Genomic DNA, 22,764 nt, shown 5'->3' with positions numbered 1-22,764 from the left:
TTAGTTTAACATGGCACCATGTTACAGCACAGACATTGTGAGCTGAAGGACCGGTTCCTGTGCTGTACTGTTCTACGTTCTATTAGCAACTACTAAAGCCCACTGTTTAACTAATGCTTGATAGCATACTGTAGTAGTACTGATGGACAGAATAATCAAGGACGCGTCTCACTCTGGACCCTTCCTCTTCACCCCTCTTCCATCAGGCAAGAGGTACAGGTGTGAATACGCACACCTCCAGATGCAGGGACAGTTTCGTCCCAGCTGTCAGTCAGGCAACTGAACCATACCACCAACAACTAGAGAGCACCCCTGACCGACCATCTACCTCATTGGAGACCCTTGGACTGCCTTTAATCAGATTATATTGCACTTTATCTTGCACTAAACGTTATTCCCTTCATCCTGTATCCGGCTTGGGCTGTGGGCGGCGTGATTGTAATCATCACTTTGTGCCGTCTTTGGTCATCTGCAGTTCTTTGTGTCTAACTTGGTGCAAGTTAGACACTCCAAGAAGTGCGTCGTAGTTTGAAATGCCGCAACAGGGAAAGGATGTTAAAATCGCGGCAACCACACAGCGGTTACTTAAAGGTACAAGAACTATTTCAGCTGGAGAAGGAATTTAATCATTTCGAGTTTTATTTAATAATGTTTTTTTTTGTTTTTTTTTAATATTTTTATTAGAAGTAGACATATTATAAAGTATAGTTACATATTATAGTAAAAAAACTTTTCATATACATCAGTCATACATTATTAAAATTTTCAATTGTCGATTACTACTGCTTCTAGTGTTTTTTTTAAATATAGAAAAAGAGAGAAAGAGAGAAAAAAGAGTTACAAATATCAAAAAAAAAACAAAAGGTGGAATGGATTACTTATAATACGTCATTGGAGATAGGTTCGTAGATTATAAAGTATGAATTTTCATCTAATCCTGAGTTCAAGTTTCAGTTGGGTTTTCGTGCCGGGCCAATCTATCCCGTCAGATAATTAATGAATGGAGCCCATATTTTATCAAAATATTTAATAATGTTTTTAATCATGAATTGTTTGGATGGGGTGAAAAAAGAAAGATGATTGCATCCATCATTAGGATTGCCATTAGGAGAATGAGCAGCGCAGTTATGAATGATGTCTTTATTAGCAAATGTTGTTGGGTCGTGCAATGATTTGCCACAGGGAACCACGAGGCACAGCCCAGTGTATTTTTTAAAGGAAGAAAATATCAATATTTGAAGCATGAATTACTGGGCTATTGTTGGACAGAAAGCCGGTGGGATTATTTATAGTTTGTTCCAAGAAAAAAAAAAACAACGTTTCAAATGAGGTTCCTCTACAGGTGCTGGAAACCTAGATATGTACCTTTGGTTCCCAATGATGAGTGTGTTTTGAGTGAGTTTCTGAACGCTGAGATTCACGGTTTAACGGAATTTTCCACGATAAAGTTCTTCTTAAATTGAGTGAACGCGTCGCAGGTTAGTTTAGTTTCGTAAGTTCGCAAGTTCTCGGAGCAGAATGGGGTCAAGGAAAGAGCGCTCACGTCGCGGCCCTGTTTCCACCAATCGCTCCACCACCAGGCACAAGAAGCAACAAGAAGCAACAAGACACACCCCAGTGTATGCAGATGCCGAGAAGTGTGTTCAGCTCTGGCAGAACAACTTATCGTGTGCGTGGACTCCATAAGAAGAAGATAAGAAGAAGGAGGAGCAGAATTAGGCCATTCGGCCCATCAGGTCTACTCTGCCGCTCAATCACGGCTGGTCTATCCCTCTCAACGCCATTCTCCTGCCTTCGCCCCATGACCCCCGACACCTTTACTAATCTTTACATAAACAAGTTTAGTTTATGATTGTCATGTGTACCGAGGTACAGTGAAACGTGCTGTTTGCGTGCTATCCAGTTAAAAGGACTATACACGATTACAATCAAAGCGTCCACAGGGCACAGACAAAGGATAAAGGGAACAACATTAAGTGCATGATAACGTCCAATATATATAATGTCCAATAAAGTCCATGATAAAGAGTGGCACGGTGGCGCAACGGTAGGGTTGCTGACTTGCAGCGCTGGAGACCCGGGTTCGATCCCGACTACGGGTGCTGCCTATACGGAGTTTGTACTATCCCACCCTTCTTTCACCACCTCCCCCACTCTGACCTGCGTGGGTTTTCTCTGAGATCTTCGGTTTCCTCCCACACTCAAATAAAACTTGACTTGACTTGACACTCCAAAGACGTACAGGTATGTAGGTAAATTGGCTTGGTAAATGTAAAAATTGTCCCTAGTGTGTGTAGGATAGTGTTAATGTGCGGGGATCGCTGGTCGGCGCGGATCCAATTGTGCTGAAGGGCCTGTTTCCGCGCTGTATCTCTAAACTAAACTAAACTAAAAAAATAATAAAGTCCGATTAAAGAGAGTTCATAGGTCTCCAAACAGGTAGATGGGAGGTCAGGACCGCACTCAAACTGGTGAGAGGACGGTTCAATTGTCTGAGGAATGGAAGTGGAAAGAGAAGGAGGGACATAGATGAAAGGGGTCAGAGTGGGGGAGGTGGGGAAAGAAGGGCGGGATATTGGGAGAAATGGCTGTGCACCGGGATAGGGGGGAACAGGACAGAGAGAGAGGTTAAGGGATATGACTTCAAATTGTGGAACTAAATTGGTGTAATGGGTTGGTTGTTGCGATACAGAGATCTGAACTCTGCCGGCTTGGGTAGAATGGTGAGGAGCAAGCAAACTTCAATTAACTGAGTTGTCACAAAGTCTAATTGAAATAGTCATAAACCAACATGCTTTTTACTTAGCCTAATAGATATTTATTGCAAGAGATTTGTTTTATGAAGTGTAAAAGCAATTGACGATGCCCTCATGGTTAATTAATATAAGAATATTAAAGAGTGCTTTCAAAACACTTCCTTTGGATACTCCAGTCCTCAATCTTCTGCAAGTTCGGCAAGTCCCCAGCAACCCTCACCAACACCTACAGATGCACTGTAGAAAATATATATGTATATATATATATATTTTTTTTTTCTTATTTTTTTTCTTTTGCCTGCACTCTCTGTCTTCTGCAGTCAGCGCCATCTTGCCACGAACCAGAAATCTGTAGAAAGTTTTTTTATCCAGATGCATCATGCACACGGTTTGGGAACAGCTCCATCCACGACAGTAAGAAACTGCGGAGAGTTGTGGACGCAGCCCAGACCATCACACAAACCAACCTCCCTTCCATTGACTCCATTTACACCTCACGTTGCCTCGGCAAGGCCAGCAGCATAATCAAGGATGAATCGCACCCCGGCCACCCCCTCTTCCCCCTCTCCCATCAGGCAAGAGGTGCAGAAGTGTGTAAACGCTCACCTCCAGATTTAGGGACGGATTCTTCCCAGCTGTTATTAGGCAACTGAACCATCCAGAGAGCGGTCCTGACCTCCCATCTACCATCTACCCCATTGGTTGGAGACCTTTGGACTATCTTTAATCGGACTTTACTGGAACTTTATCTTGCACTAAACCCCTATATATTACACTGTGGACAGCTTGATTGTGATTATATACGGCCTTTCCACTGACTGGCTAGCATGCCACATAAAGGATGTTCACTGTACCTCACTACATGTGACAATAATAAACTAAACGCAACTGAGGGAAAAAGATCACATTTTCTTCTCCCCAACCCCACACCAATGCAGCAGCTTTGCAACTGATGATTGATGTATCTCATCTGCCACAACCACGCAGTCAACAGTCATCTCCTTGACAACTCTGCACTCTCGTCTGAATACATTTGGAGAAGATAAGGTTTGTTTACAGCATAGAATGCCGTTTGCATTATGTTTCTGTTCAGCCTATGAACTAAATAAATACCTTCCCACCCAAATCAATTTTTTGTTGGCATCCACGGGCGTAAATCTGCTTTGCAAACATCTGTGAGGAGGACACGGTTGCTTGGTTTAAAGAAAACCTTTATTTTGAAGCAAGCTGCAACAACTTTATCTCCTCCGCCATCCCTGGAGGCCCCCGTTCCACGTACCTTTACTGGCCCAAGCTTCCTTCCCATTGCTCACCTCAGCGGCCATTCATCACATCTAAGCCAGACCTGGTGCATGAGGTGCTGAGCCATGTGGTCCATGTAAAAGGTCGGGCGGCATGCCTGGCACGGTGGCGCTGCGGTAGAGTTACTGCCTTACAGCGCCAGATACCCGGGTTCAATCCTGACAATAGGTGTCGCCTGTATCGAGTTTGAATGTTCTCCCTGTGACCGCGTGGGTTTTCTCCGGGTGCTCCGGTTTCCTCCCACTCTCCAAAGACGTGCAGGTTTGTAGGTTAATTGGCTTCAATAAAAATTGTAAACTTGTTCCTCGGTGGGCGGTGGGCCTGTTTCTGCACTGTATCTCATGAATGAAATCACATTCCTGTTGCCAATCATCTGGGTCCCCACTCCCTGATCCTCTTTGAGTTCCTCCATCAGTTTGCATTTTGTCACTCTGATTATCTACATCAATGTTCAGTTAGACAGACTGTGAGATTAAGTTTAGTTTAGAGATACAGTATGGAAACAGGCCCTTCGGCCCACAGAGTCCATGTCGACCAGATGTCCCCGTACATTAGCACTATCATACTCACGGGAACATTTACAATCCTTACTGAAGCCAATTAACCTACAAACCTGCACGTCTTGAAGTGTGGGAGGAAACCGGAGCACCCGGAGAACGGTCACAGGAAGAACGCTCAAACTCCTTATAGACAGCACCCGTAGTCAGGACTCAAACTCAGGTCTCTGGCGCTGTAAGGCAGCAACTCTTTCCATTCTTGAAAGCAGACCAAGCCACCTCCTCTCCCGAGTCTCTTATACGAGCCTTGTTCTCATTATACCATTCACAATGGTACACAAAAATGCTGGAGTAACTCAGCGGGTGCAGCAGCATCTATGGAGCGAAGGAAATAGGCGACGTTTCGGGCCGAAACCCTTCTTTATACCATTCACAGTGTCTTGCATCTTCGATTCTCTCCACCCTTTTATTTCTGTCTTTAAGCCACCTATCTTCACCAAAGCTGCCGTACCACGAAGTTCCAAGCAGGAGGGTGTGAATGTCGGATACTCAAGCCCCTTGATATTCAGCACCTCTCATTATTTCACGCTACGGGCCTCTCAGAAATCGCAAACAAGATGAAATCACATTCCTGTTGCCAATCATCTGGGCCCCCGCTCCCTGACGATAACATTCCTAAGATTTGGCTGGAATGTTTTACGACTTTGAACTACTTCATTTATTGAAACCAGATGAATAAATCCTGCTGAATTTTCCTTTATCCGTTCGGGCACACGATGGAGCAGCAGTCGAGTTGCTGCTTTACAGCACCAGAGATCCGGGTTCGATCTTGACTACGGGTGATGTCTGTACGGAGTTTGTATGTTCTCCCTGTGACCACGGTGGTTTTCTCCAGGTGCTCCGGTTTCCTCCCACACTCCAAAGAAATGCGAGTTTGTAGGTTAATTGGCTTCTGTAAAATTGTAAATTGTCCCTAGTGTGTAGGATAGTATTAGTTTATCTATCGCTGGTCGGCGTGGACTGGGTGGGCTGACGGGCCTGTTTCTGTGCTGCATCTCGAAAGGTTAAAGAAATTTATGTTAACAAATATTTGATCCTTGTTCCCTGCAGGAACTTATGCAACTGCACTTCCTGACCAGGTTTCCTGGCCAACACTGGGTGACTGCACGATTATATTTAGTTTTTTTTAGTTTAGAGATACAGTGCGGAAACAGGCCCTTCGGCCCACCGAGTCCACTCCAGCCAGTGGCTTGGCATAAATGTAAAATTGTCCTTAGTGTGTGTAGGGTAGTGTAAACGTGCGGCATCGCTGGTCAGTGCGGACTCGGTGGGCCGAAGGGCCTGTTAGGAAGCTCGAGGCCCCCGACCGCGGGAGAACAAAGAAGGGAAGAGATTGAACTTATTTTTCACCTTCCATCACAGTGAGGAATGTGGAGGAGTCACTGTGGTGGATGTTTATGTTAAAATGTATTTTGTGTGTTTTGTTGCTTTTTACTGGCATGACTGCATGGCAAATCATATTCCTCGCATGTTGCAAAACGTACTTGGCTAATAAAGTACGATTGTGATTATGATTACCGCGCTGTATCTCTAAACTAAACCAAAACCTGGAGTAACTCAGCGGGTCAGACTCAGAGGGTCAGGAGAAAAGGAATAGGTGACGTTTTGGGTTGAAAGTACGAGAATTGTGGTTTATGATTACCGAAACAGGCCCTCGGCCCACAGAGTCCGTACCTCTAAACTGCACGAGAGACAAAACCTGGAGTAACCGACAAATCTGTACGCCTTTGGATTGTGGGAGGAAACTAAAGTTCTCGGAGAAAACCCACACGGGGAGAACGTACAAACTCCATACAGACAGCATCCGTAGTCAGGATCGAACTCAGGTCCCTGGCGCTGTAAGGCAGCAACTCCACATCTGTGCCACCATAGCGCCCATATTTAATAGTTACCATGCTGCTGGCAGCGTTGACTTCATAAAAGGATCAATTTCTAATTTCAATAGCAACAGAATATTTTATTCCCTAATATTTATGTAAGTTGTCTATTGCGGAGGTTGGGGTGGATCTGTAAATCCTTTGCTCTGGAGAAATATCAGAGCATCGTGTATTTGAACAGGTTTAAACCCTACTTCACTTTGCTCAAGATGCCCCTCATTACGTTTCCCCATCCACAGAACTGTTCCACAGACCCCAACATGTATCTACACCTTGAGCTGCACGGTGGCGTAGGGGTAGAGTTGCTGCCTTAGAGCGCTTGCCGCGCCAGAGGCCCGGCTTTGATCTGTCCAGGGGGTTAGAATTGAAAAGCTTTAAATTCACATTAAATTTCTATAGACCATTTGATCAAGAACTCTTAGGGGATTGTGCACAGAGTCTGTTCTCCACAATATAAAGAGGATAGATTGTGGCACTGGTAAAAGGACTAGGAACAAGAACAAAGAACAAATAGCCTGGAGTTCTTCAGCTGAGTAAATAGAAGATTTAACGGTAACCCAATTATGAAAGTGTTCGATGGATGTAGAAAATTCCACTCCAGGAGAGGGAGTACAGAGAAGGTTCACCAGATTCCTGGGATGTTAGGACCTTCATATGAAGAAAGACTGGATAGACTCGGCTTGTACTCACTAGAATTTAGAAGATTGAGGGGGGATCTTATAGAAATTTACAAAATTCTTAAGGGTTCTTAAGGCTAGATGCAGGAAGATTTGGGGAAGTCCAGGACAAGGGGTCACAGTTTAAGGATAAAGGGGAAATCCTTTAGGACCGAGATGAGAAAAACATTTTTCACACACAGTGGTGAATCTCTGGAATTCTTTGCCACAGAAGGTAGTTGAGGCCAGCTCATTGGCTATATCAATTAATAACAATTCTCAAGATTGACACAAAAAGCCGGAGTAACTCAGCGGGTCTGGCAGCATCTCTGGAGATGTTTCGGGTCGAGACCCTTCTTCAGGCCGGCCCAAAACATCACCTATTCCTTTTCTCCAGAGATGCTGTCTGACCCACTGAGTTACCCCAGCTTTTTGTGTCTATCTTTGCTGCTTTAAACCAGCATTCCTACACAATAACAATTCTCATGGAGTTTCTGGACAGCAACACAGACCAGTATGTTTTATACAACACTATCAGGCTAGGTGGGAGACCAGAGAAACACTGGAGCACTAAAACAGAAGCGCCCATTCTTAAAATAATGCAGTTAATTGCCAAGAATAAAATTGAAGATTGTTTGCTAATAAGAAGTAGTTAAAACAGCTTGTCGAGGGGAGATTTTGCCTGACCAACCTCAACCAAGGTGAAATAATAAACCAGGTGCACAAAGACTTTCAAAAGATTTTGATAAAATTTCACACAAAAGAATAATCTCAGTGCAACACCTGGATACAGATAAGAAAATGCCTGAAGGGTACGGAGTCATACAGTCATACAGCATGCAAACAGGCCAACATACCCACACCGACCAACATGCCCCATCTACACTAGTCCCACTTGTCTGCGTTTGGCCCATATCCCTCTGAACCTGCCCTATGAGGAAAACATTTTTCACACAGAGAGCGGTGAATCTCTGGAATTCTCTGCCACAGAAGGTGGTTGAGGCCACAGTTCATTGGCTATATTTAAGAGGGAGTTAGATGTGGCCCTTGTGGCTAAAGGGATCAGGGGGTATGGAGAGAAGGCAGGGACGGGATACTGAGTTGGATGATCAGCCATGATCATATTGAATGGCGGTGCAGGCTCGAAGGGCCGAATGGCCTACTCCTGCACCTATTTTCTATGTTTCTATGTCTATGTTTCTATTCATGTACCTGTCTAAACATTTTTTAAACATTGCCATATTTCACCAGGTGTGGGTTAGACGGTGAAATCTTTAGTCGGGGTCTCAGGCAGCAATCAGTGTTGGAACAAACAATTTTTCCACTTTGCGTAAACCATTTACATTTGGAAGCCGCGGCCTCCAGTATGGAGGCGGCCGTTCCAGGGTTCCCAGGCCGCTGTGAGGACTCTCCCGACGCCGGAGCAACATCACCCGGCGAGAACGGCCAGGAACATCGGGCCTCCGTAGAGGCAACTGTGGAGGCCTCAATAGGCCCGACTATGGGTGAACTGGGGTTGGGGACTGGACTTTGTGCCTTCCCTCATGGTGGGAGCCATTGTGGGGGGATGTTCTTTGTGTTTGACTCTCATTGTTGTTATGTCTGAAATCTTTTTTTATGTGCTGCAAAATGGCAAAAAGCATTTCACTTCACTACACCTGGGTGTATGTGAATGTGACTAATAAAATACCTTTGATACCTTTGACCTTTGAAACTTGATTCAAATTGGTTAATTTTGCCTCTTATGCCAAACTAGGCAAGGCAGCAAAATAAAGACCAGAGAACGGAGAATAAATGAAGCAAAATATGTATGTGGCCCGACACATTTATATTATGCACTGCTCTGCATTTTTCAAAGCCATTTCACGTTCTTCTGCTAATTTTACCCAGGACTTGCGTGCAAAACACAAAATGCTGGAGTAACTCAGCGGATCAGGCAGCAGGACTCCTCTAGAGATGCGGCCCGACCCGCTGAGTTACTCCGGCACTTTGTGTTGCATGGAAGGTTGCAGCGTCTGCAGTTCCTTGTGCCAACATTTCACCCAGGACTCTTTGTCCTTGTGAGCACAAGTCACCCTTGCTATCTTGCATATTTCACTTTAAGAGAATTTGTGCTGGGAGTCATCGACCATAAGCTTTTGAGTACACTTGTTTTTTTTCCCCTTTGCTTGAAGCAAAATAACAGCTGTCCACATCACTACTGAAACATTTTTCCATGGTGCATCAAATACCATTCAAAGCACGCCATGCTAAATGACTGAGGTTGTTTCAAACCTACATAAACTCAAATAACTGAACTGCTTCCAGACCAGCGTTCCTCTCTTTGCATCTCAGATAACCACTTCAAAACTCCACCAAAGTTTTTTTTTATACTGTCAGTATTGGTTACCTACATGTTCACCTTCCGGTGATGCCTGAAGAAGGGTCTCGGCCCGAAACGTCACCCATTCCTTCTGCCCGTCCTGCTGAGTTACTCCAGCTTTTTGTGTCTATCTTTGGTTTAAACCAGTAATCTGCAGTTCCTTCCTACATTTATACTCTCATAAATCTGTTCAACCAATATAACTGAGGTCCAAAGAAAATATTTGCTGCCCAGGTTATTCAAAATATTTTGTACTAAAACTATACTCAGCCAAAGAGTCATATAACACGGCATTTGTACCCTATCCTTTCAACTTAGAATTTGAGCTCAAAGTTCTCAGCCAACTTCAAATAGAGAGGTCAGAATGATGGTTGATGTTGGGAATGGAATGCTTTGGACTAAACCAGTCCAATGGAATGGAAACAAAGACATATTTTTCTTTATGTAACATGTTAGTTGGTACTCATGACTACAACAAAGAGATGCCAAGTCTAACGTCTTTCATCTTATTGAGCGTAGAGTTCAGCTAAACACTCAGCTGGAGGAAGGGTGGGAAGAGCAATCTCTAAATGATTCACATTCAATTGAATAAACATTTCACTGTAGCCCAGTGCACGTGACAAGAAGCTAAACTATAAACTAAACTGAACTCAATTCTATCATCAGTGGATGGAAAATTTGTGCGATTATTAATTCCTAGTCCCGTGTGTCTCCATTTTTCTCCAGCTCCTTCAGGTTCGACACAAAGCTACCGGGGCGAGGAGAGGGACATAGAAACATAGAAAATAAGTGCAGGAGTAGGCCATGCGGCCCTTCGAGCCTGCACCGCCATTCAATATGATCATGGCTGATCATCCAACTAAGTATCCCATACCTGCCTTCTCTCCATACCCCCTGATCCCTTTAGCCACAAGGGCCACATCTAACTCCCCTGTGGGATGTTGGTTCGCGGGCCGATCCGGTCAAAGGCAATGGATGGTAGGCCCTGCAGGAGCCTGGGGCTTTCCTAGATTGGGATCCGCTCCAGTCGACCGAGTGTGTGCGGGTCGACCGGACTTTGGACTTGTGGAAATGGCGGCAAAGCAAGGCGGTGCCCACGTGTGTGAATATGCAAAAATAATTTCAGTGTGCAGTTGCACATGTGACAAAGAAAGCACCGTTGAACCTTTAAATGACTGCTCCGTTGTGAAACCTCCGCAAAGTCTGGCTACTTGGAAGAAGCTTACATTACTCAGCTGATCTCTCCTTTTTAGATCAGGATGATCAACCTAATCTATTAGACTCAAATTTGTGATGTGAGGCTTGAATCCAAAGCTTCCTGACCCAGAGTGAATCAGCGCTGTGGATGTAGCCCATTCCATCACACAGACCAGACTCCCCACCACTGACTCAAACGTCACTTCATGCTGACTCGGAGAAGCAGCCAGCTTCATCAAAGACTCGTCCCACCCGGCTCATTCCTTCTTCTCCCTGCTCCCGATGGTAGATAGTACAGAACATTGAAATTGGCAACATCAGGCTCAGGAACACGGGGGGCAGCACAGTGGCACAGCAGCAGAGCCAGAGGCCCAGGTTCGATCCTGACTATGGGTGCTTGTCTATACGGAGTTTGTACATTCTCCCCGTGACCTGCGTGGGTTTTCACCGAGATCTTCGGTTTTCCCACACACTCCAAACGCGTACAGGTTTGCTGGTTAATTGGCCTGGTATAAATGTAATAATTGTCCCTAGTGTGTGTAGTGTAGTGTTAATGTGCGGGGATCGCTAGTCGGCGCGGACTCGGTGGGCTGAAGGGGCTGTTTCTCCAAATTGAACTAAACTAAACTAAACAGCTCCTTCCCCTCTGTTATCAGGCACCTGAATGGTCCATCCACAAGATGTCCGATTCACCTCTACCCCACTGAGGACATTGGACTTTGTATTTGGAACTGATGTGTATAATGCTGAGAACTATATTCTTTCCCTTTGCGCTGCCCATTGTACTTGAGTTTGGCTTGATTGTACTAATATACAGTATGTACTGATGTATTATCTGATTTGATTGGATTGAGTGCAATACAAAGATTTTCTCCGTACCTCGGTACACGTGACAACAATAAACCTAAACCTACACCAGGAGGAAATTGACCAATTATCCTTTTTCAGGGTAAATCTTCTCCAATTGATAACTTCAATGACACGTTGAAATATTAGGAAAGCTGATATCCATTGGACGGCGTGACCAATACTACAGACAGAAAGAATTGCATTCCATTTAATCAGAACTTGAAGAAGGATAATTATATTTCTGAGCTGCCTCTCAGTTCCTGTGATATGCAAACTGCTTTGGTTCATATTATTGTTACCACGGAAACTACTTCCAATTCCAGGCAACTCTGAGCATTTAAGCTGCTATTCATAACTTCGTAGCTGATGGTGGAAATCTATGGAGGCAGTGACATGAATTCTTCTTAGCTGTGTCTGTGTCAGGCACGCAGTTCATTTCAATCACAGCTACCCAACAGAGAAGCAGAAAGCCCAGCAATCACAGCCTCCATTCCCAGCGCTTGCTACATCTTTTAGAGCCAATCCCATCATAATTTAGTTTAGATTAGTTATTTCAGTTAGTTTAGAGATACAGAGTGGAAACGGGCCCTTTGGGGCCCACCGAGTCCGCGCCGACCATCCCCGCAGTGTCCTACACACAGTAGGGGCAAATCACATTCATACCAAGCCAATTAATCCACAATCCTGTACGTCTTTGGAGTGTGGGAGGAAACCGAAGATCTCGGAGCAAACACACTCGGTCACGGAGAGAAAGTACAAACTCCGTACAGGCAGCACCCGTAGTTGGGACCGAACCCGGGTCTCTGGCGCTGTAAGCTCTGTAAGGCAGCAACTCTACCGCTGCGCCTCCGTGCCGCCCTGTTTGGCAAGTGTGAGCATTCAGGGTGGCACAGTGGCACAGTGGTATAGTTGCTGCCCTTTCAGCGCCGGCGAATATGCAGAAACTTTGCAAGAGACCCAGGTTTGGGGGAGTGGACTTGACGGGCCGAATGGTCAAATTCTGCTCCTATAACTTATGAACATGACTCTAGAAGTTAGAGTCAGAGTCACACAGCGTGGAAACAGTCCCCTCGGACCAACATTGCCAACACTGATCAACATGTCCCATCTACACTAGTCCCACCTGCCCGTGTTTGGCTCATATCCCTCTGAATCTCTCCCTATCCATGTACCTGTCTAAATGTTTCTTAAACCTTGCAATAGTACATGCCGCAACTGCCTTCTCCGGCAGCTCATTCCGTACACCCACCACCCTCTGTGTAAAAACGTTACCTCTCAGGTTCCTATTAAATCGTCCCCCCTCACGATAAACCTATGCCCTGTGGTTCTCGATTCCCCTACTTTGAGCAAGTGACTGTTATTTTACCTGATATATTCCTCTCATGATATTGTACTCCTCTATAAGATCACCTCTCCTCCTCCTGTGCTCCAAGAAATAAAGGCATAGGCTGCTCAACCTCTCCCTATAGCTAAAGCCCGCATATCCTGGCAACATCTTTGTGAATCTTTTCTGCACCTTTTCCATCTTAATAACATCTTAAATACACATAGTGCCCAAAACTGGACACAATATTCTATATGTGGCCTCGTCAATGTTTTATATAGCTCTCCACTGGGTGGCGCCGTCAGTGGCAGCCTCACCAACTGCCTGTCTCGACCCTTTCTTCTTTTGTTGTTTTTAGTCTGTTTTACTTGTGTGTGTGTCTTTAGATTTTTTATTATGTGGGGCGTGGGGTTTGGAGGAAACTTTTTTAATCTCTTCCCTTGACGGAGACGCAACTCTTTCCGTTCCGTATCTCCGTCCGCACTGCGGCCTAACATCGTGGAGCTGGCAGTCCCTTTGTTAGGGATCGACTTCGGGAGCTCCCACCACAGGAGCTTCGACCCCCCCCGATCGCGGAAGACACGATCACCCCATTGCGGGGGCTTCCATCGCCCCGACTGCGGTAGAAAAGGAGGAAGAAGGTACAAGTTATTTGCCTTCCATCACAGTGGGGAATGTGAGGTGGCCGAAAAACAAGATGGCCGTGCGGCCTGCGCTGGTTGAGGTCTCGGAGGAAGTGCAGTGAGGCCGGTGATCTCAGTGTTCGCGGGGACATTGCAACATGAGAACATCCTGGTGCGAGTGTGGACGGCTTTCTGACTGCAGTGAGAGTGACAGCGGTCGTTACAACTCTGGTCACATCACGGTGAAGGAGCGTGTGTGTGGCCCGGACATTGAACTGATGGCTGTGTTTCTCCGCTTATGCTGTGTGTGCCCTGGGGATTCTCACACTGCGCAGTGGCGGCTGTTTATGTTTAATCTTTAATGTAGTTTTGTATCTTATTGCTTTTTTTGGTATGACTGTACGGTAAATCAAATTTCACTGTACCTCGGTACACGTGACAATAAAGGACCATTGCGCCATTGAACATGACCTGCCAACTCCTATACTCAATACTCTGACTGATGAAGGCCAATGATGGATTCATGGGAGGTGGGCTTGGAGGGGAGGTTGCTCCTCAAACTGGGGAGCATCCTGGACAATACAGCTCACCCCCTCCATGACACTCTGGTCAACCCGAGGAGCACCTTCAGCAACAGACTGGTTCCACCAAGATGCAGCACAGAACGCCACAGGAGATCCTTCTTCCCTGTGGCTATCAAACTGTACAATTCCTCCCCCTCTGTCGTTAACGACTGTTGTCAGATCAATTTCCCCCCAGGGATAGATCAAGTTCTATCGTGTTGTATCGTATGTGCCAAAAACCTTTTATGACCACCCTCTCATCAACCTGTCAAGTTGAACAAGGCTTTTCCACTTATTTCCCACCCTGTAGCATTGGGACGAATGTGGGGCGGCTGAAGGTTCTGCCCAGGTCCCGAGGAGACCAACAAAACCACCATGGACTCTCCCCATCAGAGTACTCGTAGCTGCCGAGAATAATGTGAAGATCATATGAGGAGAATTAGGCTAATCTGCCCATCAAGTCTTCCCCGCCATCCAATCATGGCGGATCGATCTCTCCTTCCTAACCCCATTCTCCTGTCTGTACTAATCAAGAATCTATCTACCTCTGCCTTAAAAATATCCACTGACTTGGCCTCCACAGCCTTCTGTGGCAATGAATTCCGCAGATTCACCACCCTCTGGCTACATAAATTCCTCCTCATCTCCTTCCTAAAAGAGCGTCCTTTAATTCTGCGGGTATGACCTCTGGTCCGAGACTCTCCCAGTAGTGGAAACATCCTCTCCACGTCCACTCTATCCAGGCCTTTCACCATTCGGTAAGTTTCAATAAGGTCCCTCCTCATTCTTCTAAACTCCAGCGAGTGCCGTCAAATACTAACCCTGGGTTAACCTTCTCATTCCTGGGAATGGGTAGGATCTTGCCATTCCCCAAACTATTTGGCACCAGCTCCCAAAGCCGAAATGTCCCTCTTTAGCCACTAATAGGAGCTCTGCCTCTGTGTTAAAGTTCCTGAGACGGCGAGACTGCCATCAAAATGACAACAAATAAGTTGAGATGACGATGGATAAAAATTACGTATCTGCGTTTTCATAAAACAACGCTATTAAAGGAAAGGATTCCAAACTCTGCTGTTGCTGTTGCTGTTGCAGGCAGAGAGTTTTGACAGTGTCTAAATAGCTTCAGAAAAAGGTTGCATTGTATCCAGCAACTATGAAAATACTTCAGGAAGTATTCTTGTCTTCGCCTCGACCCTGTAGTGGAGGCGGGCAAGAAATAATGACGTTAATTGCCGAGCACCGGTTGTGTACAGCTGTACCCTGACCTTTCCAGCGTTGTATTATGACAGAAATGTGGCTTCAAGAATACAAATGTAACTCTTCCAGTTCTCACGCCCCATGCTGCGTGTGAAATTAGTGAAATTATAATATTTGAATGTATAGTTTTAGCAAGAATTTCATTGTCCTATTTGGGACACATGACCATACACTCTCTTGACTTGTCTTGACGGCTCATCAAGACCCATTCAGTCCCATTGGCTCAGCTTCTCACAGTTTGGTCAAGGTTAGACGAAATAATAAGTAATAACAAAGGAACTGCAGATGCTGGTTTATACCAAAGATAGACGCAAACTGCTGGAGTAACTCAGCGGGTCAGGCAACAATGTCTCTGGAGAGAATGGAAGGGTGACGTTTTGGTTCAGGAGCGTTCTCCAGCCTCAAGACTGCGCCAGAGACCTTGGCAAAGATTTGGGTCTTGTTTATTTGGAGGTCTCCCTCCACTCAGCCATCTCTGTGGCACAAAACCTCAGCGGAGCTGGAATCGATTATTAAACGGTGCGGTTTACACGCCCATTTAAGGTTGGGTTTCCAACTCCGAGCGACTCTGCCAATTCTCTCCCTGAAGACGGCAGTTCTCAAAGCAATCTCGCTGAATAGTGCGACACAGTGGTGCAGCGGTAGAGTTATGGGGCTGTCCCACTGTACGAGCTAATTCAAGAGTTCTCCCGAGTTTCCCCTGATACGAACTCGGAGAATTACGGTAATGGCCGCTCATAGGTACTCTGGGCTTCATGAGATTACCGCGTTTCCCGAGTACCTGCCGTTAGCGTTACAAGCCAGTAAGAGACGTCCCCGAGCTCTGACGTACCCGCTTACCACGAGTTTGATTTTTTTTTAACTCGGGAGAGCTCTTGAAATAGCTCGTACAGTGGGAAAGCCCCTTTACTGCCTTACAGCGCCAGAGAACCTGGTTCGATCCTAACCATGGGTGCTGTCTGTATGGAGTTTGCACGCCCCCCCTGTGACCGTGTGGATTTTTTTCATAAGTTCTAAGTGCAGAAATAGGCCATTCGGCCCAGCGAGTCTACGCCATTCAATCGTGGCAGATCTATCTTTCCCTCTCAACCACATTCTCCTGTCTTCTCCCCATAACCCCTGACGCCAATACTAATCAAGAATCTGTCAATTTCTGCCTTAAAAATATCCAATGACTTGGCATTCAAGTCCACAACCTTCTGTGGTAATGAATTCCACAGATTCACCACCTTCTGGCTAAAGGCTTTCTCCGGGTGCTCCGGTTTCCTCCTCCATTCCAAAGACCCACAGGTTTGTAGGTCAATTGGCTTCTGTAAATTGTCTGTAGTGTGTAGGATAGAACTACTGTACAGGGTCGGCGCAGACTCGATGGGCCGAAGGGCCTGTTTCCACGTTGTATCTCTAAACTAAACTCAGTGAGGAACCAACTTCATTGCTGAAGTTGACATTGGATAATGCTAAGCAGCCAATTCCGCCAATTGGCTACTTTCCAGAGGGAACGAAGGTCAGACCTGGCAGTGACTGCCAGGAAGAAAGTAGAGCGAGGTTAGGTGACTAAACTGCCGTGAGAGAGACTTTTAATTACGGAGAGAGTTATCTGGTGGATGTGCAGTTAAGTCGTTAATCGGAGGGAGTGGATAAAGAAACCCTGTTGTCAACGCTTTCTTCCTTTGGTTGATCAGTTTTACAAGTAGTTTCCACACTGAGTTCCTGTGTAAAGCTTCAGATCTTGCTATAATTACTGCACGCCCCTCATCAGGGAAGTTCACACACAAAAAGAAAACGATTATTGCCAGGAAACCGCTGTGAATTAAGCAAAAGGAGAAGAAAACAAGAGGTCTGGTGAGCTAATGGTCATTTGGGAACCGTTCAGATGGTTTGAAAAGTTATTTCAGTTTGCAGAAGTCCTTCCATACTCCTTCCCATCACCATTATTACTCATTCCAGCTTCATTTATTTGTTTACTTTGTCTCTCAAAGTCAGAGTGCAACCCATAGTCCTCCATTTCCTGCATATCCATGTGCGTATCTTAAAGCCTTTCGAAAAGCCACTATCGGATCTGCCTCCACCATCATCCTCTGAAGCCTTGGGCCTAAGCTCCAAGGTCGGCATGGCGACATGCAGGGATCAGGATCGAAGTGGGGTCTCAGCGGGTCAGCAGTAACTCTACCGCTGCGTCACCGTGCTGCCCTATTCATCCCAACATTCCTTTTATCTGTTTATCACAAAACAATATCACTGTCACCAGGTGAGGCAGCATCTATGGAGAGAAGGAATTGGCGATGTTTTGGGCCGAGACCCTTCTTCAGTCTGAAGGATGGTCTCCACCCGAAACATCGCCAATTCCTTCTCTCCATAGATGCTGCCTCACCCGCTGAGTTTTTCCAGCATTTTGATTTTGTGTCTACCTTTGATTTTACCAGCATCTGCAGTTCTTTCTTAAACATCACTGTCGCTGCCCTGGTAAGTGTGTATATATGCTGCATCACTTGCTCTGGAAGAATATGCCCACTCTTCAAAGGCACTTCATCGAACGTGCTAAATGAGAAGTCCTAAGCTCATTACTTCTCCCTTTACCTCCCTCCCACAACAGAGGTGTCAAAAGATATGAATCATAAGCACAAATATTCTTCAGAAGATATAAAGTGCCATCCATAAATGCTTATGAATATTTTACAAAAACAAATAGAAGAGAACGAAGATTGACTCCTTGCAATTTAAATATGGAAAACATGATCTGGCTTTGCATTGATAGGGGCAAAGCACCTGTTAGGGCAGGGGTGTCACGGTGGTGCAGCGGTAGAGTTGCTGCCTCACAGCGCCAGAGACCCGGTTTCAATCCTGACTACGGGTGCTGTCTGTACGGTGTTTGTACGTTCTCCCCGTGACCTGTGTGGGTTTTCTCTGGGTGCTCTGGTTTCTTCCCACATTCCGTGAATGTGCACCTTTGTAGGTTATGTGGCTTCTGTAAATTGTCCCTAGTGTGTAGGAGAGAACGAGTGTACGGGTGATACATGATCGATGCACTCGGTGGGCCAAAGAGCCTGCTTCCAAGCTGTTTCTCTAAAACTAAAACTAAAGCAAGCCCCTTCTATGCTAATGAAAGCATTTTTGATTTTTAATTTTACTCTGCTCTGATAAAAGGTAACTGATCGCCTTATTAACTATGGATTCTCTCCCCACGGACGCCGCCTGGCCTGCTGAGTGTTTCCAGCATGAGCTGACTGTATTTTAGATTTTAGTTTTAGTTTAGAGATGTATTGCGGAAACAGAGTCCGCACCAACCTGCAGTTTTGTTTTGCTTTCAAACGCAAAGTGATTCCATGGAGTAATCTCGCGCTTGTCCAAGTGTGCGAGCAATCACAACTCGCCGATCTCATCGCTCCCGACACACTTACCAGTTTAGTGTCGGTGGTCAACAGACTGGAGCTGGGTTCCAGTCCCGGAGGTGAAACAGGTTGGAGGATCGTGTGAGTTGTCACCAGGGTGCTGTTGCCGTGGTGACTGACAGATTGAGGCGCGATGTCATTGGCCGTTTGCTGCCCATATCTCACTCCTGTAACGAAGGGAAAAAAAAGAAAATGTCAGAGCCCCGTTTAGCTTCGCTTAAAGATACAGCACTGAAACAGGCCCTTCGGCCCACCGAGTCCGCGCCGACCAGCGATCCCCGTACACCAGCACTATCCTATACACTGGGGACAATTTACAATCTTTACCGAAGCCAATTAACCTACAAACCTGCATGTCTTTTGAAGAAATATTCTCCATCAACCTCACCACTTGGGGTAAAATTGGGGTCAAGCAAACTACGGCACTTTACATGAGAATGTAAATGGTTGTTGTGGAAAATACGGCCATTAATAATAATAACAACACTATTCAGCCCCTTTAACTTTCAAAGCAGTTTTCAATAAATATATTGGCATTGGTATCTTTTTATTATTGTTACGTGTACCGAGATACAAGCAATTCATGTCAAACATGAGTAGTTTTCTTTAGTTGATACAGCGTGGAAAAAGGCCCCTCGGCTCACCGAGCCGAAACCAAACAGTAGTTCTATCCTACACACTAGGGATAGTTTACCGATGCCATTTAATCTACAAACCTGCATGTCTTTGGAGTGCGGGAGGGAACGGGAGCATCCGGAGGAAACCCACACGGTCACAGGGAGAAGGTACAAACTCTGTACAGACAGCACCCGTAGTCAGGATCGAACCTGAATCTCTGACGCTGTAAGGCAGCAGCTCTCCCGCTGAGTACATCAGGTAGTGCAAAAAGGAAAAGAAGGAATAGAGTGCAGAATACAATGTTACAATGTTGCAGAGAAAGGGCAGATAAAATAAAATGCAAGGGTCACAACAAGATAGGTTGGAAGATCGGAAATCCGTCTTTAGCATACGAGAAGTCCATTCGAGAGTGATAACAGCGGGGAAGAAGCTGTTCTTGAACCTGAGAACGTAATGTTGAAATCCACGCTGCAGAATCTATACAGTATTTGGCAGGTAGCTATGTGTAATAGAATTGAATAACCTCCACTTTGTCCTTCATAATAGATGAAGATTCCAACATCTGCAGATTCTCGTGTTTCCATTTTAATGCAAAATCTCCTCAAAGTGGGGCCTATGTTTAAGAAGGAACTGCAGATGCTGGAAAATCGAAGGTACACAAAAATGCTGGAGAAACTCAGCGGGTGCAGCAGCATCTATGGAGCGAAGGAAATAGGCAACGTTTCGGGACAAAACCCTTCTTCAGACTGATGTTCACTTCCTCTCTCCGGTGGGAGTTCTGTGAGACCCTCTCTCACTGCTCACCCTCTATGTACTTGCCTGTCCTGACCCTACCTCTCTTTTCCAGCTTTCTCCCCCCTACTATCATCAGTCTAAAGAAGGTCCCAACCCGAAACATCGTCGATCTATTGTCTCCACAGTTGCTGCCTGACCTGCCGGGTTCCTCTAGCACTCTGTGTTTTGATAAGATTCTAATATCTGCAGATTCTTGCATCTTTGATATAATTTTTTTTTCCCACTGATTCAGGGACCCCGATCGCTGAGGAGCAGCACAATGGCGCAGCGAGTAGAGCATTTGCCTCACAGCGCTAGAGAACCAGGTTCGATCCTGACCTTGGTCTGCGTGGAGTTTGCACGTTCTCCCAGTGGGATTTTTCCGGGCGCTCCGGTTTCCTCCCACATCCCAAAAGACGAGGCTTGTAGGATAATTGGCCTCTGTAAATTGCCCCTAGTGTGAAGCAAGTGGCAGACTCTAATGGGAGTTGGAAATGCGAGACTCTTATCCCAGAAAAAACAAGCTCTCTTATACTGGTGACATATTTGTACCTATGGCAACCGTCCTCTGAATGCCTGTCATTAAATGCAGGCTTTATACTGAAGATTCCACACACTTTATGAATTGAATACAGATTACATGAGAATATTCTAGAAACATAGAGCTTTACAACATGGAACAAGGACCTTCGGCCCAACTTGCCCATACCGGCCAACATGTCCCATCTTCATTAGTCCCACCTACGTATGTTTGGCCCATATCCCTCCAAACCCGTGTTTAAGAAGGAACTGCAGAAGCTGGAAAATCGAAGGTGCACAAAAATGCTGGAGAAACTCAGCGGGTGCAGCAGCATCTATGGAGCGAAGGAAATAGGCAACGTTTCGGGACGAAACGTTGCCTATTTCCTTCGCTCCGTAGATGCTGCTGCACTCGCTGAGTTTCTCCAGCATTTTTGTGTACCTTCCCTCTAAACCCGTCCTATCCATGTACCTGTCTAAACGGTTCTTAAACTTAGCGATAGTACCTGCCTCAATTACCGCCGCTGACAGCTCGTTCCATACTCCCACCACCCTTTGCGTGAAAAAGTTACCCTTCAGGTTCCTACTGGATCTTTCCCTCCTCACCTTAAACCCACGTCTTCTGGCTATCGATTGTCCCTACTCTGGGCAAGAGACTCTCTGCGTCTACCCGATACATTCCTCTCATGATTTTGTACACCTCCATAAGATCGGCCCTCATCCTCCAGCGCCCCAAGGAATAGAGTCCTAGTCCCCATGGAGTGTTATTGCAGACAGAAGGCAAGTCCGAGTGATTAAAGGTCAGTGTCTATACCACTGTAACAATCTTCACTCAATAACCATTGAGTAAATATAAAATAGTCCACCTATTGAATAGACATTATCTCCTAATGCAGGCCGAGTCAATAAGGGCAGGCAGTCTCTGAGGGTGTAAGCAATGAAGTTGGGTCTTTTGAACGTGGATATCAGTGTCGAACAGACCTCAGCAATTAGAAGAAAGTCCAAATATCCATTTCCGATGTTAATTCATTAGCTGCTGTACCTGGATTCATAAATTAACAATTTTTTGTTTCAAATGAACATGCGTCGTGGGCTGATGCGAAATCAACTTATGAAATTATCTACTTCAAGAAAGTTAACAACCCGTTTTAGCATTTGCTGAATTACAAAGAGTCCAAAACAAGAGATACCTAGTCTGAGCAGAGCAAGTAACAACATCATCTCACAGAATGGCAGCAGCGTTGATTGTGTAAAATGTCTGCAAAACAGAATCAGTATTGATTTAGGGAGATTATGGAAACGCTGAATGGTGGATTAATAAGGTTTAACCATCTGGTCTGGCATTCTAAGGCAGCTGAGCAATTTTGCAAAATGTCAGCAATGCAAACATTCACATTCCAGCGTGCAGTGGGAAGTAGAGGCCATAGTTACAACAGTACGGAGAGAAATAGAAACATAGAAACATAGAAAATAGGTGCAGGAGTAGGCCATTCGGCCCTTCGAGCCTGCACCACAATTCAATATGATCATGGCTGATCATTCCAACTCAGTATCCCGTACCTGCCTTCTCTCCATACCCCCTGATCCCTTTAGCCACAAGGGCCACATCTAACTCCCTCTTAAATATAGCCAATGAACTGGCCTCAACTACCTTCTCTGGCAGAGAATTCCAGAGATTCACCACTCTCTGTGTGAAAAATGTTTTTCTCATCTCGGTCCTAAAAGATTTCCCCCTTATCCTTAAACTGTGACCCCTTGTCCTGGACTTCCCCAACATCGGGAACAATCTTCCTGCATCTAGCCTGTCCAACCCCTTAAGAATTTTGTACGTTTCTGTAAGATTCCCCCTCAATCTCCTAAATTCTAGCGAGTACAAGCCGAGTCTAGCGAGTACAAGCCGAACCTTGTGTCGGAAGGAACTGCAGGCACTGGTTTACACCAAAGTTGGACACACAATGCTGGAGAAACTCAGCGGGTCAGCAGCATCTCTGGGGCAAAGGAATAGGTGACGTTTCGGGTCGAGGCTCCTCATCAGACTGGGAGTCAGTCAGGGGGAAACTCGAGGTATGAGGGTGCAGACCAAAGCAGGGCCTGCATCGACGGGTCCAGCCCACAAGGAAGGGATAAATACAGTGGAATTA

General features: G+C 45.6%; 1 protein-coding gene across 2 annotated transcripts in view; it reads right to left on the bottom strand.

The window, feature by feature from the left end:
• LOC129709139 (hepatocyte nuclear factor 1-alpha-like) overlaps nucleotides 1-22,764 on the bottom strand; it is a 99,109-nt gene that overhangs the window by 37,894 nt on the left and 38,451 nt on the right. The window contains exons 5-6 of one of the 2 annotated variants that reach the window (XM_055655272.1): nucleotides 19,429-19,575; nucleotides 18,722-18,879 (exon numbers count right to left, since the gene is read on the bottom strand). In XM_055655272.1, coding sequence (XP_055511247.1) covers nucleotides 18,722-18,879; nucleotides 19,429-19,575 — 305 coding nt within the window. The remainder of the gene's footprint in view (nucleotides 1-18,721; nucleotides 18,880-19,428; nucleotides 19,576-22,764) is intronic. The other variant, XM_055655273.1, reaches the window with a different exon arrangement.

This window comes from Leucoraja erinacea, chromosome 25 (assembly GCF_028641065.1).
Source record: "Leucoraja erinacea ecotype New England chromosome 25, Leri_hhj_1, whole genome shotgun sequence".
NCBI lineage: Eukaryota > Metazoa > Chordata > Chondrichthyes > Rajiformes > Rajidae > Leucoraja > Leucoraja erinaceus.
The sequence above is the reverse complement of the archived record's forward strand: the minus strand, read 5'-3'. Positions and strand labels throughout refer to the sequence as shown.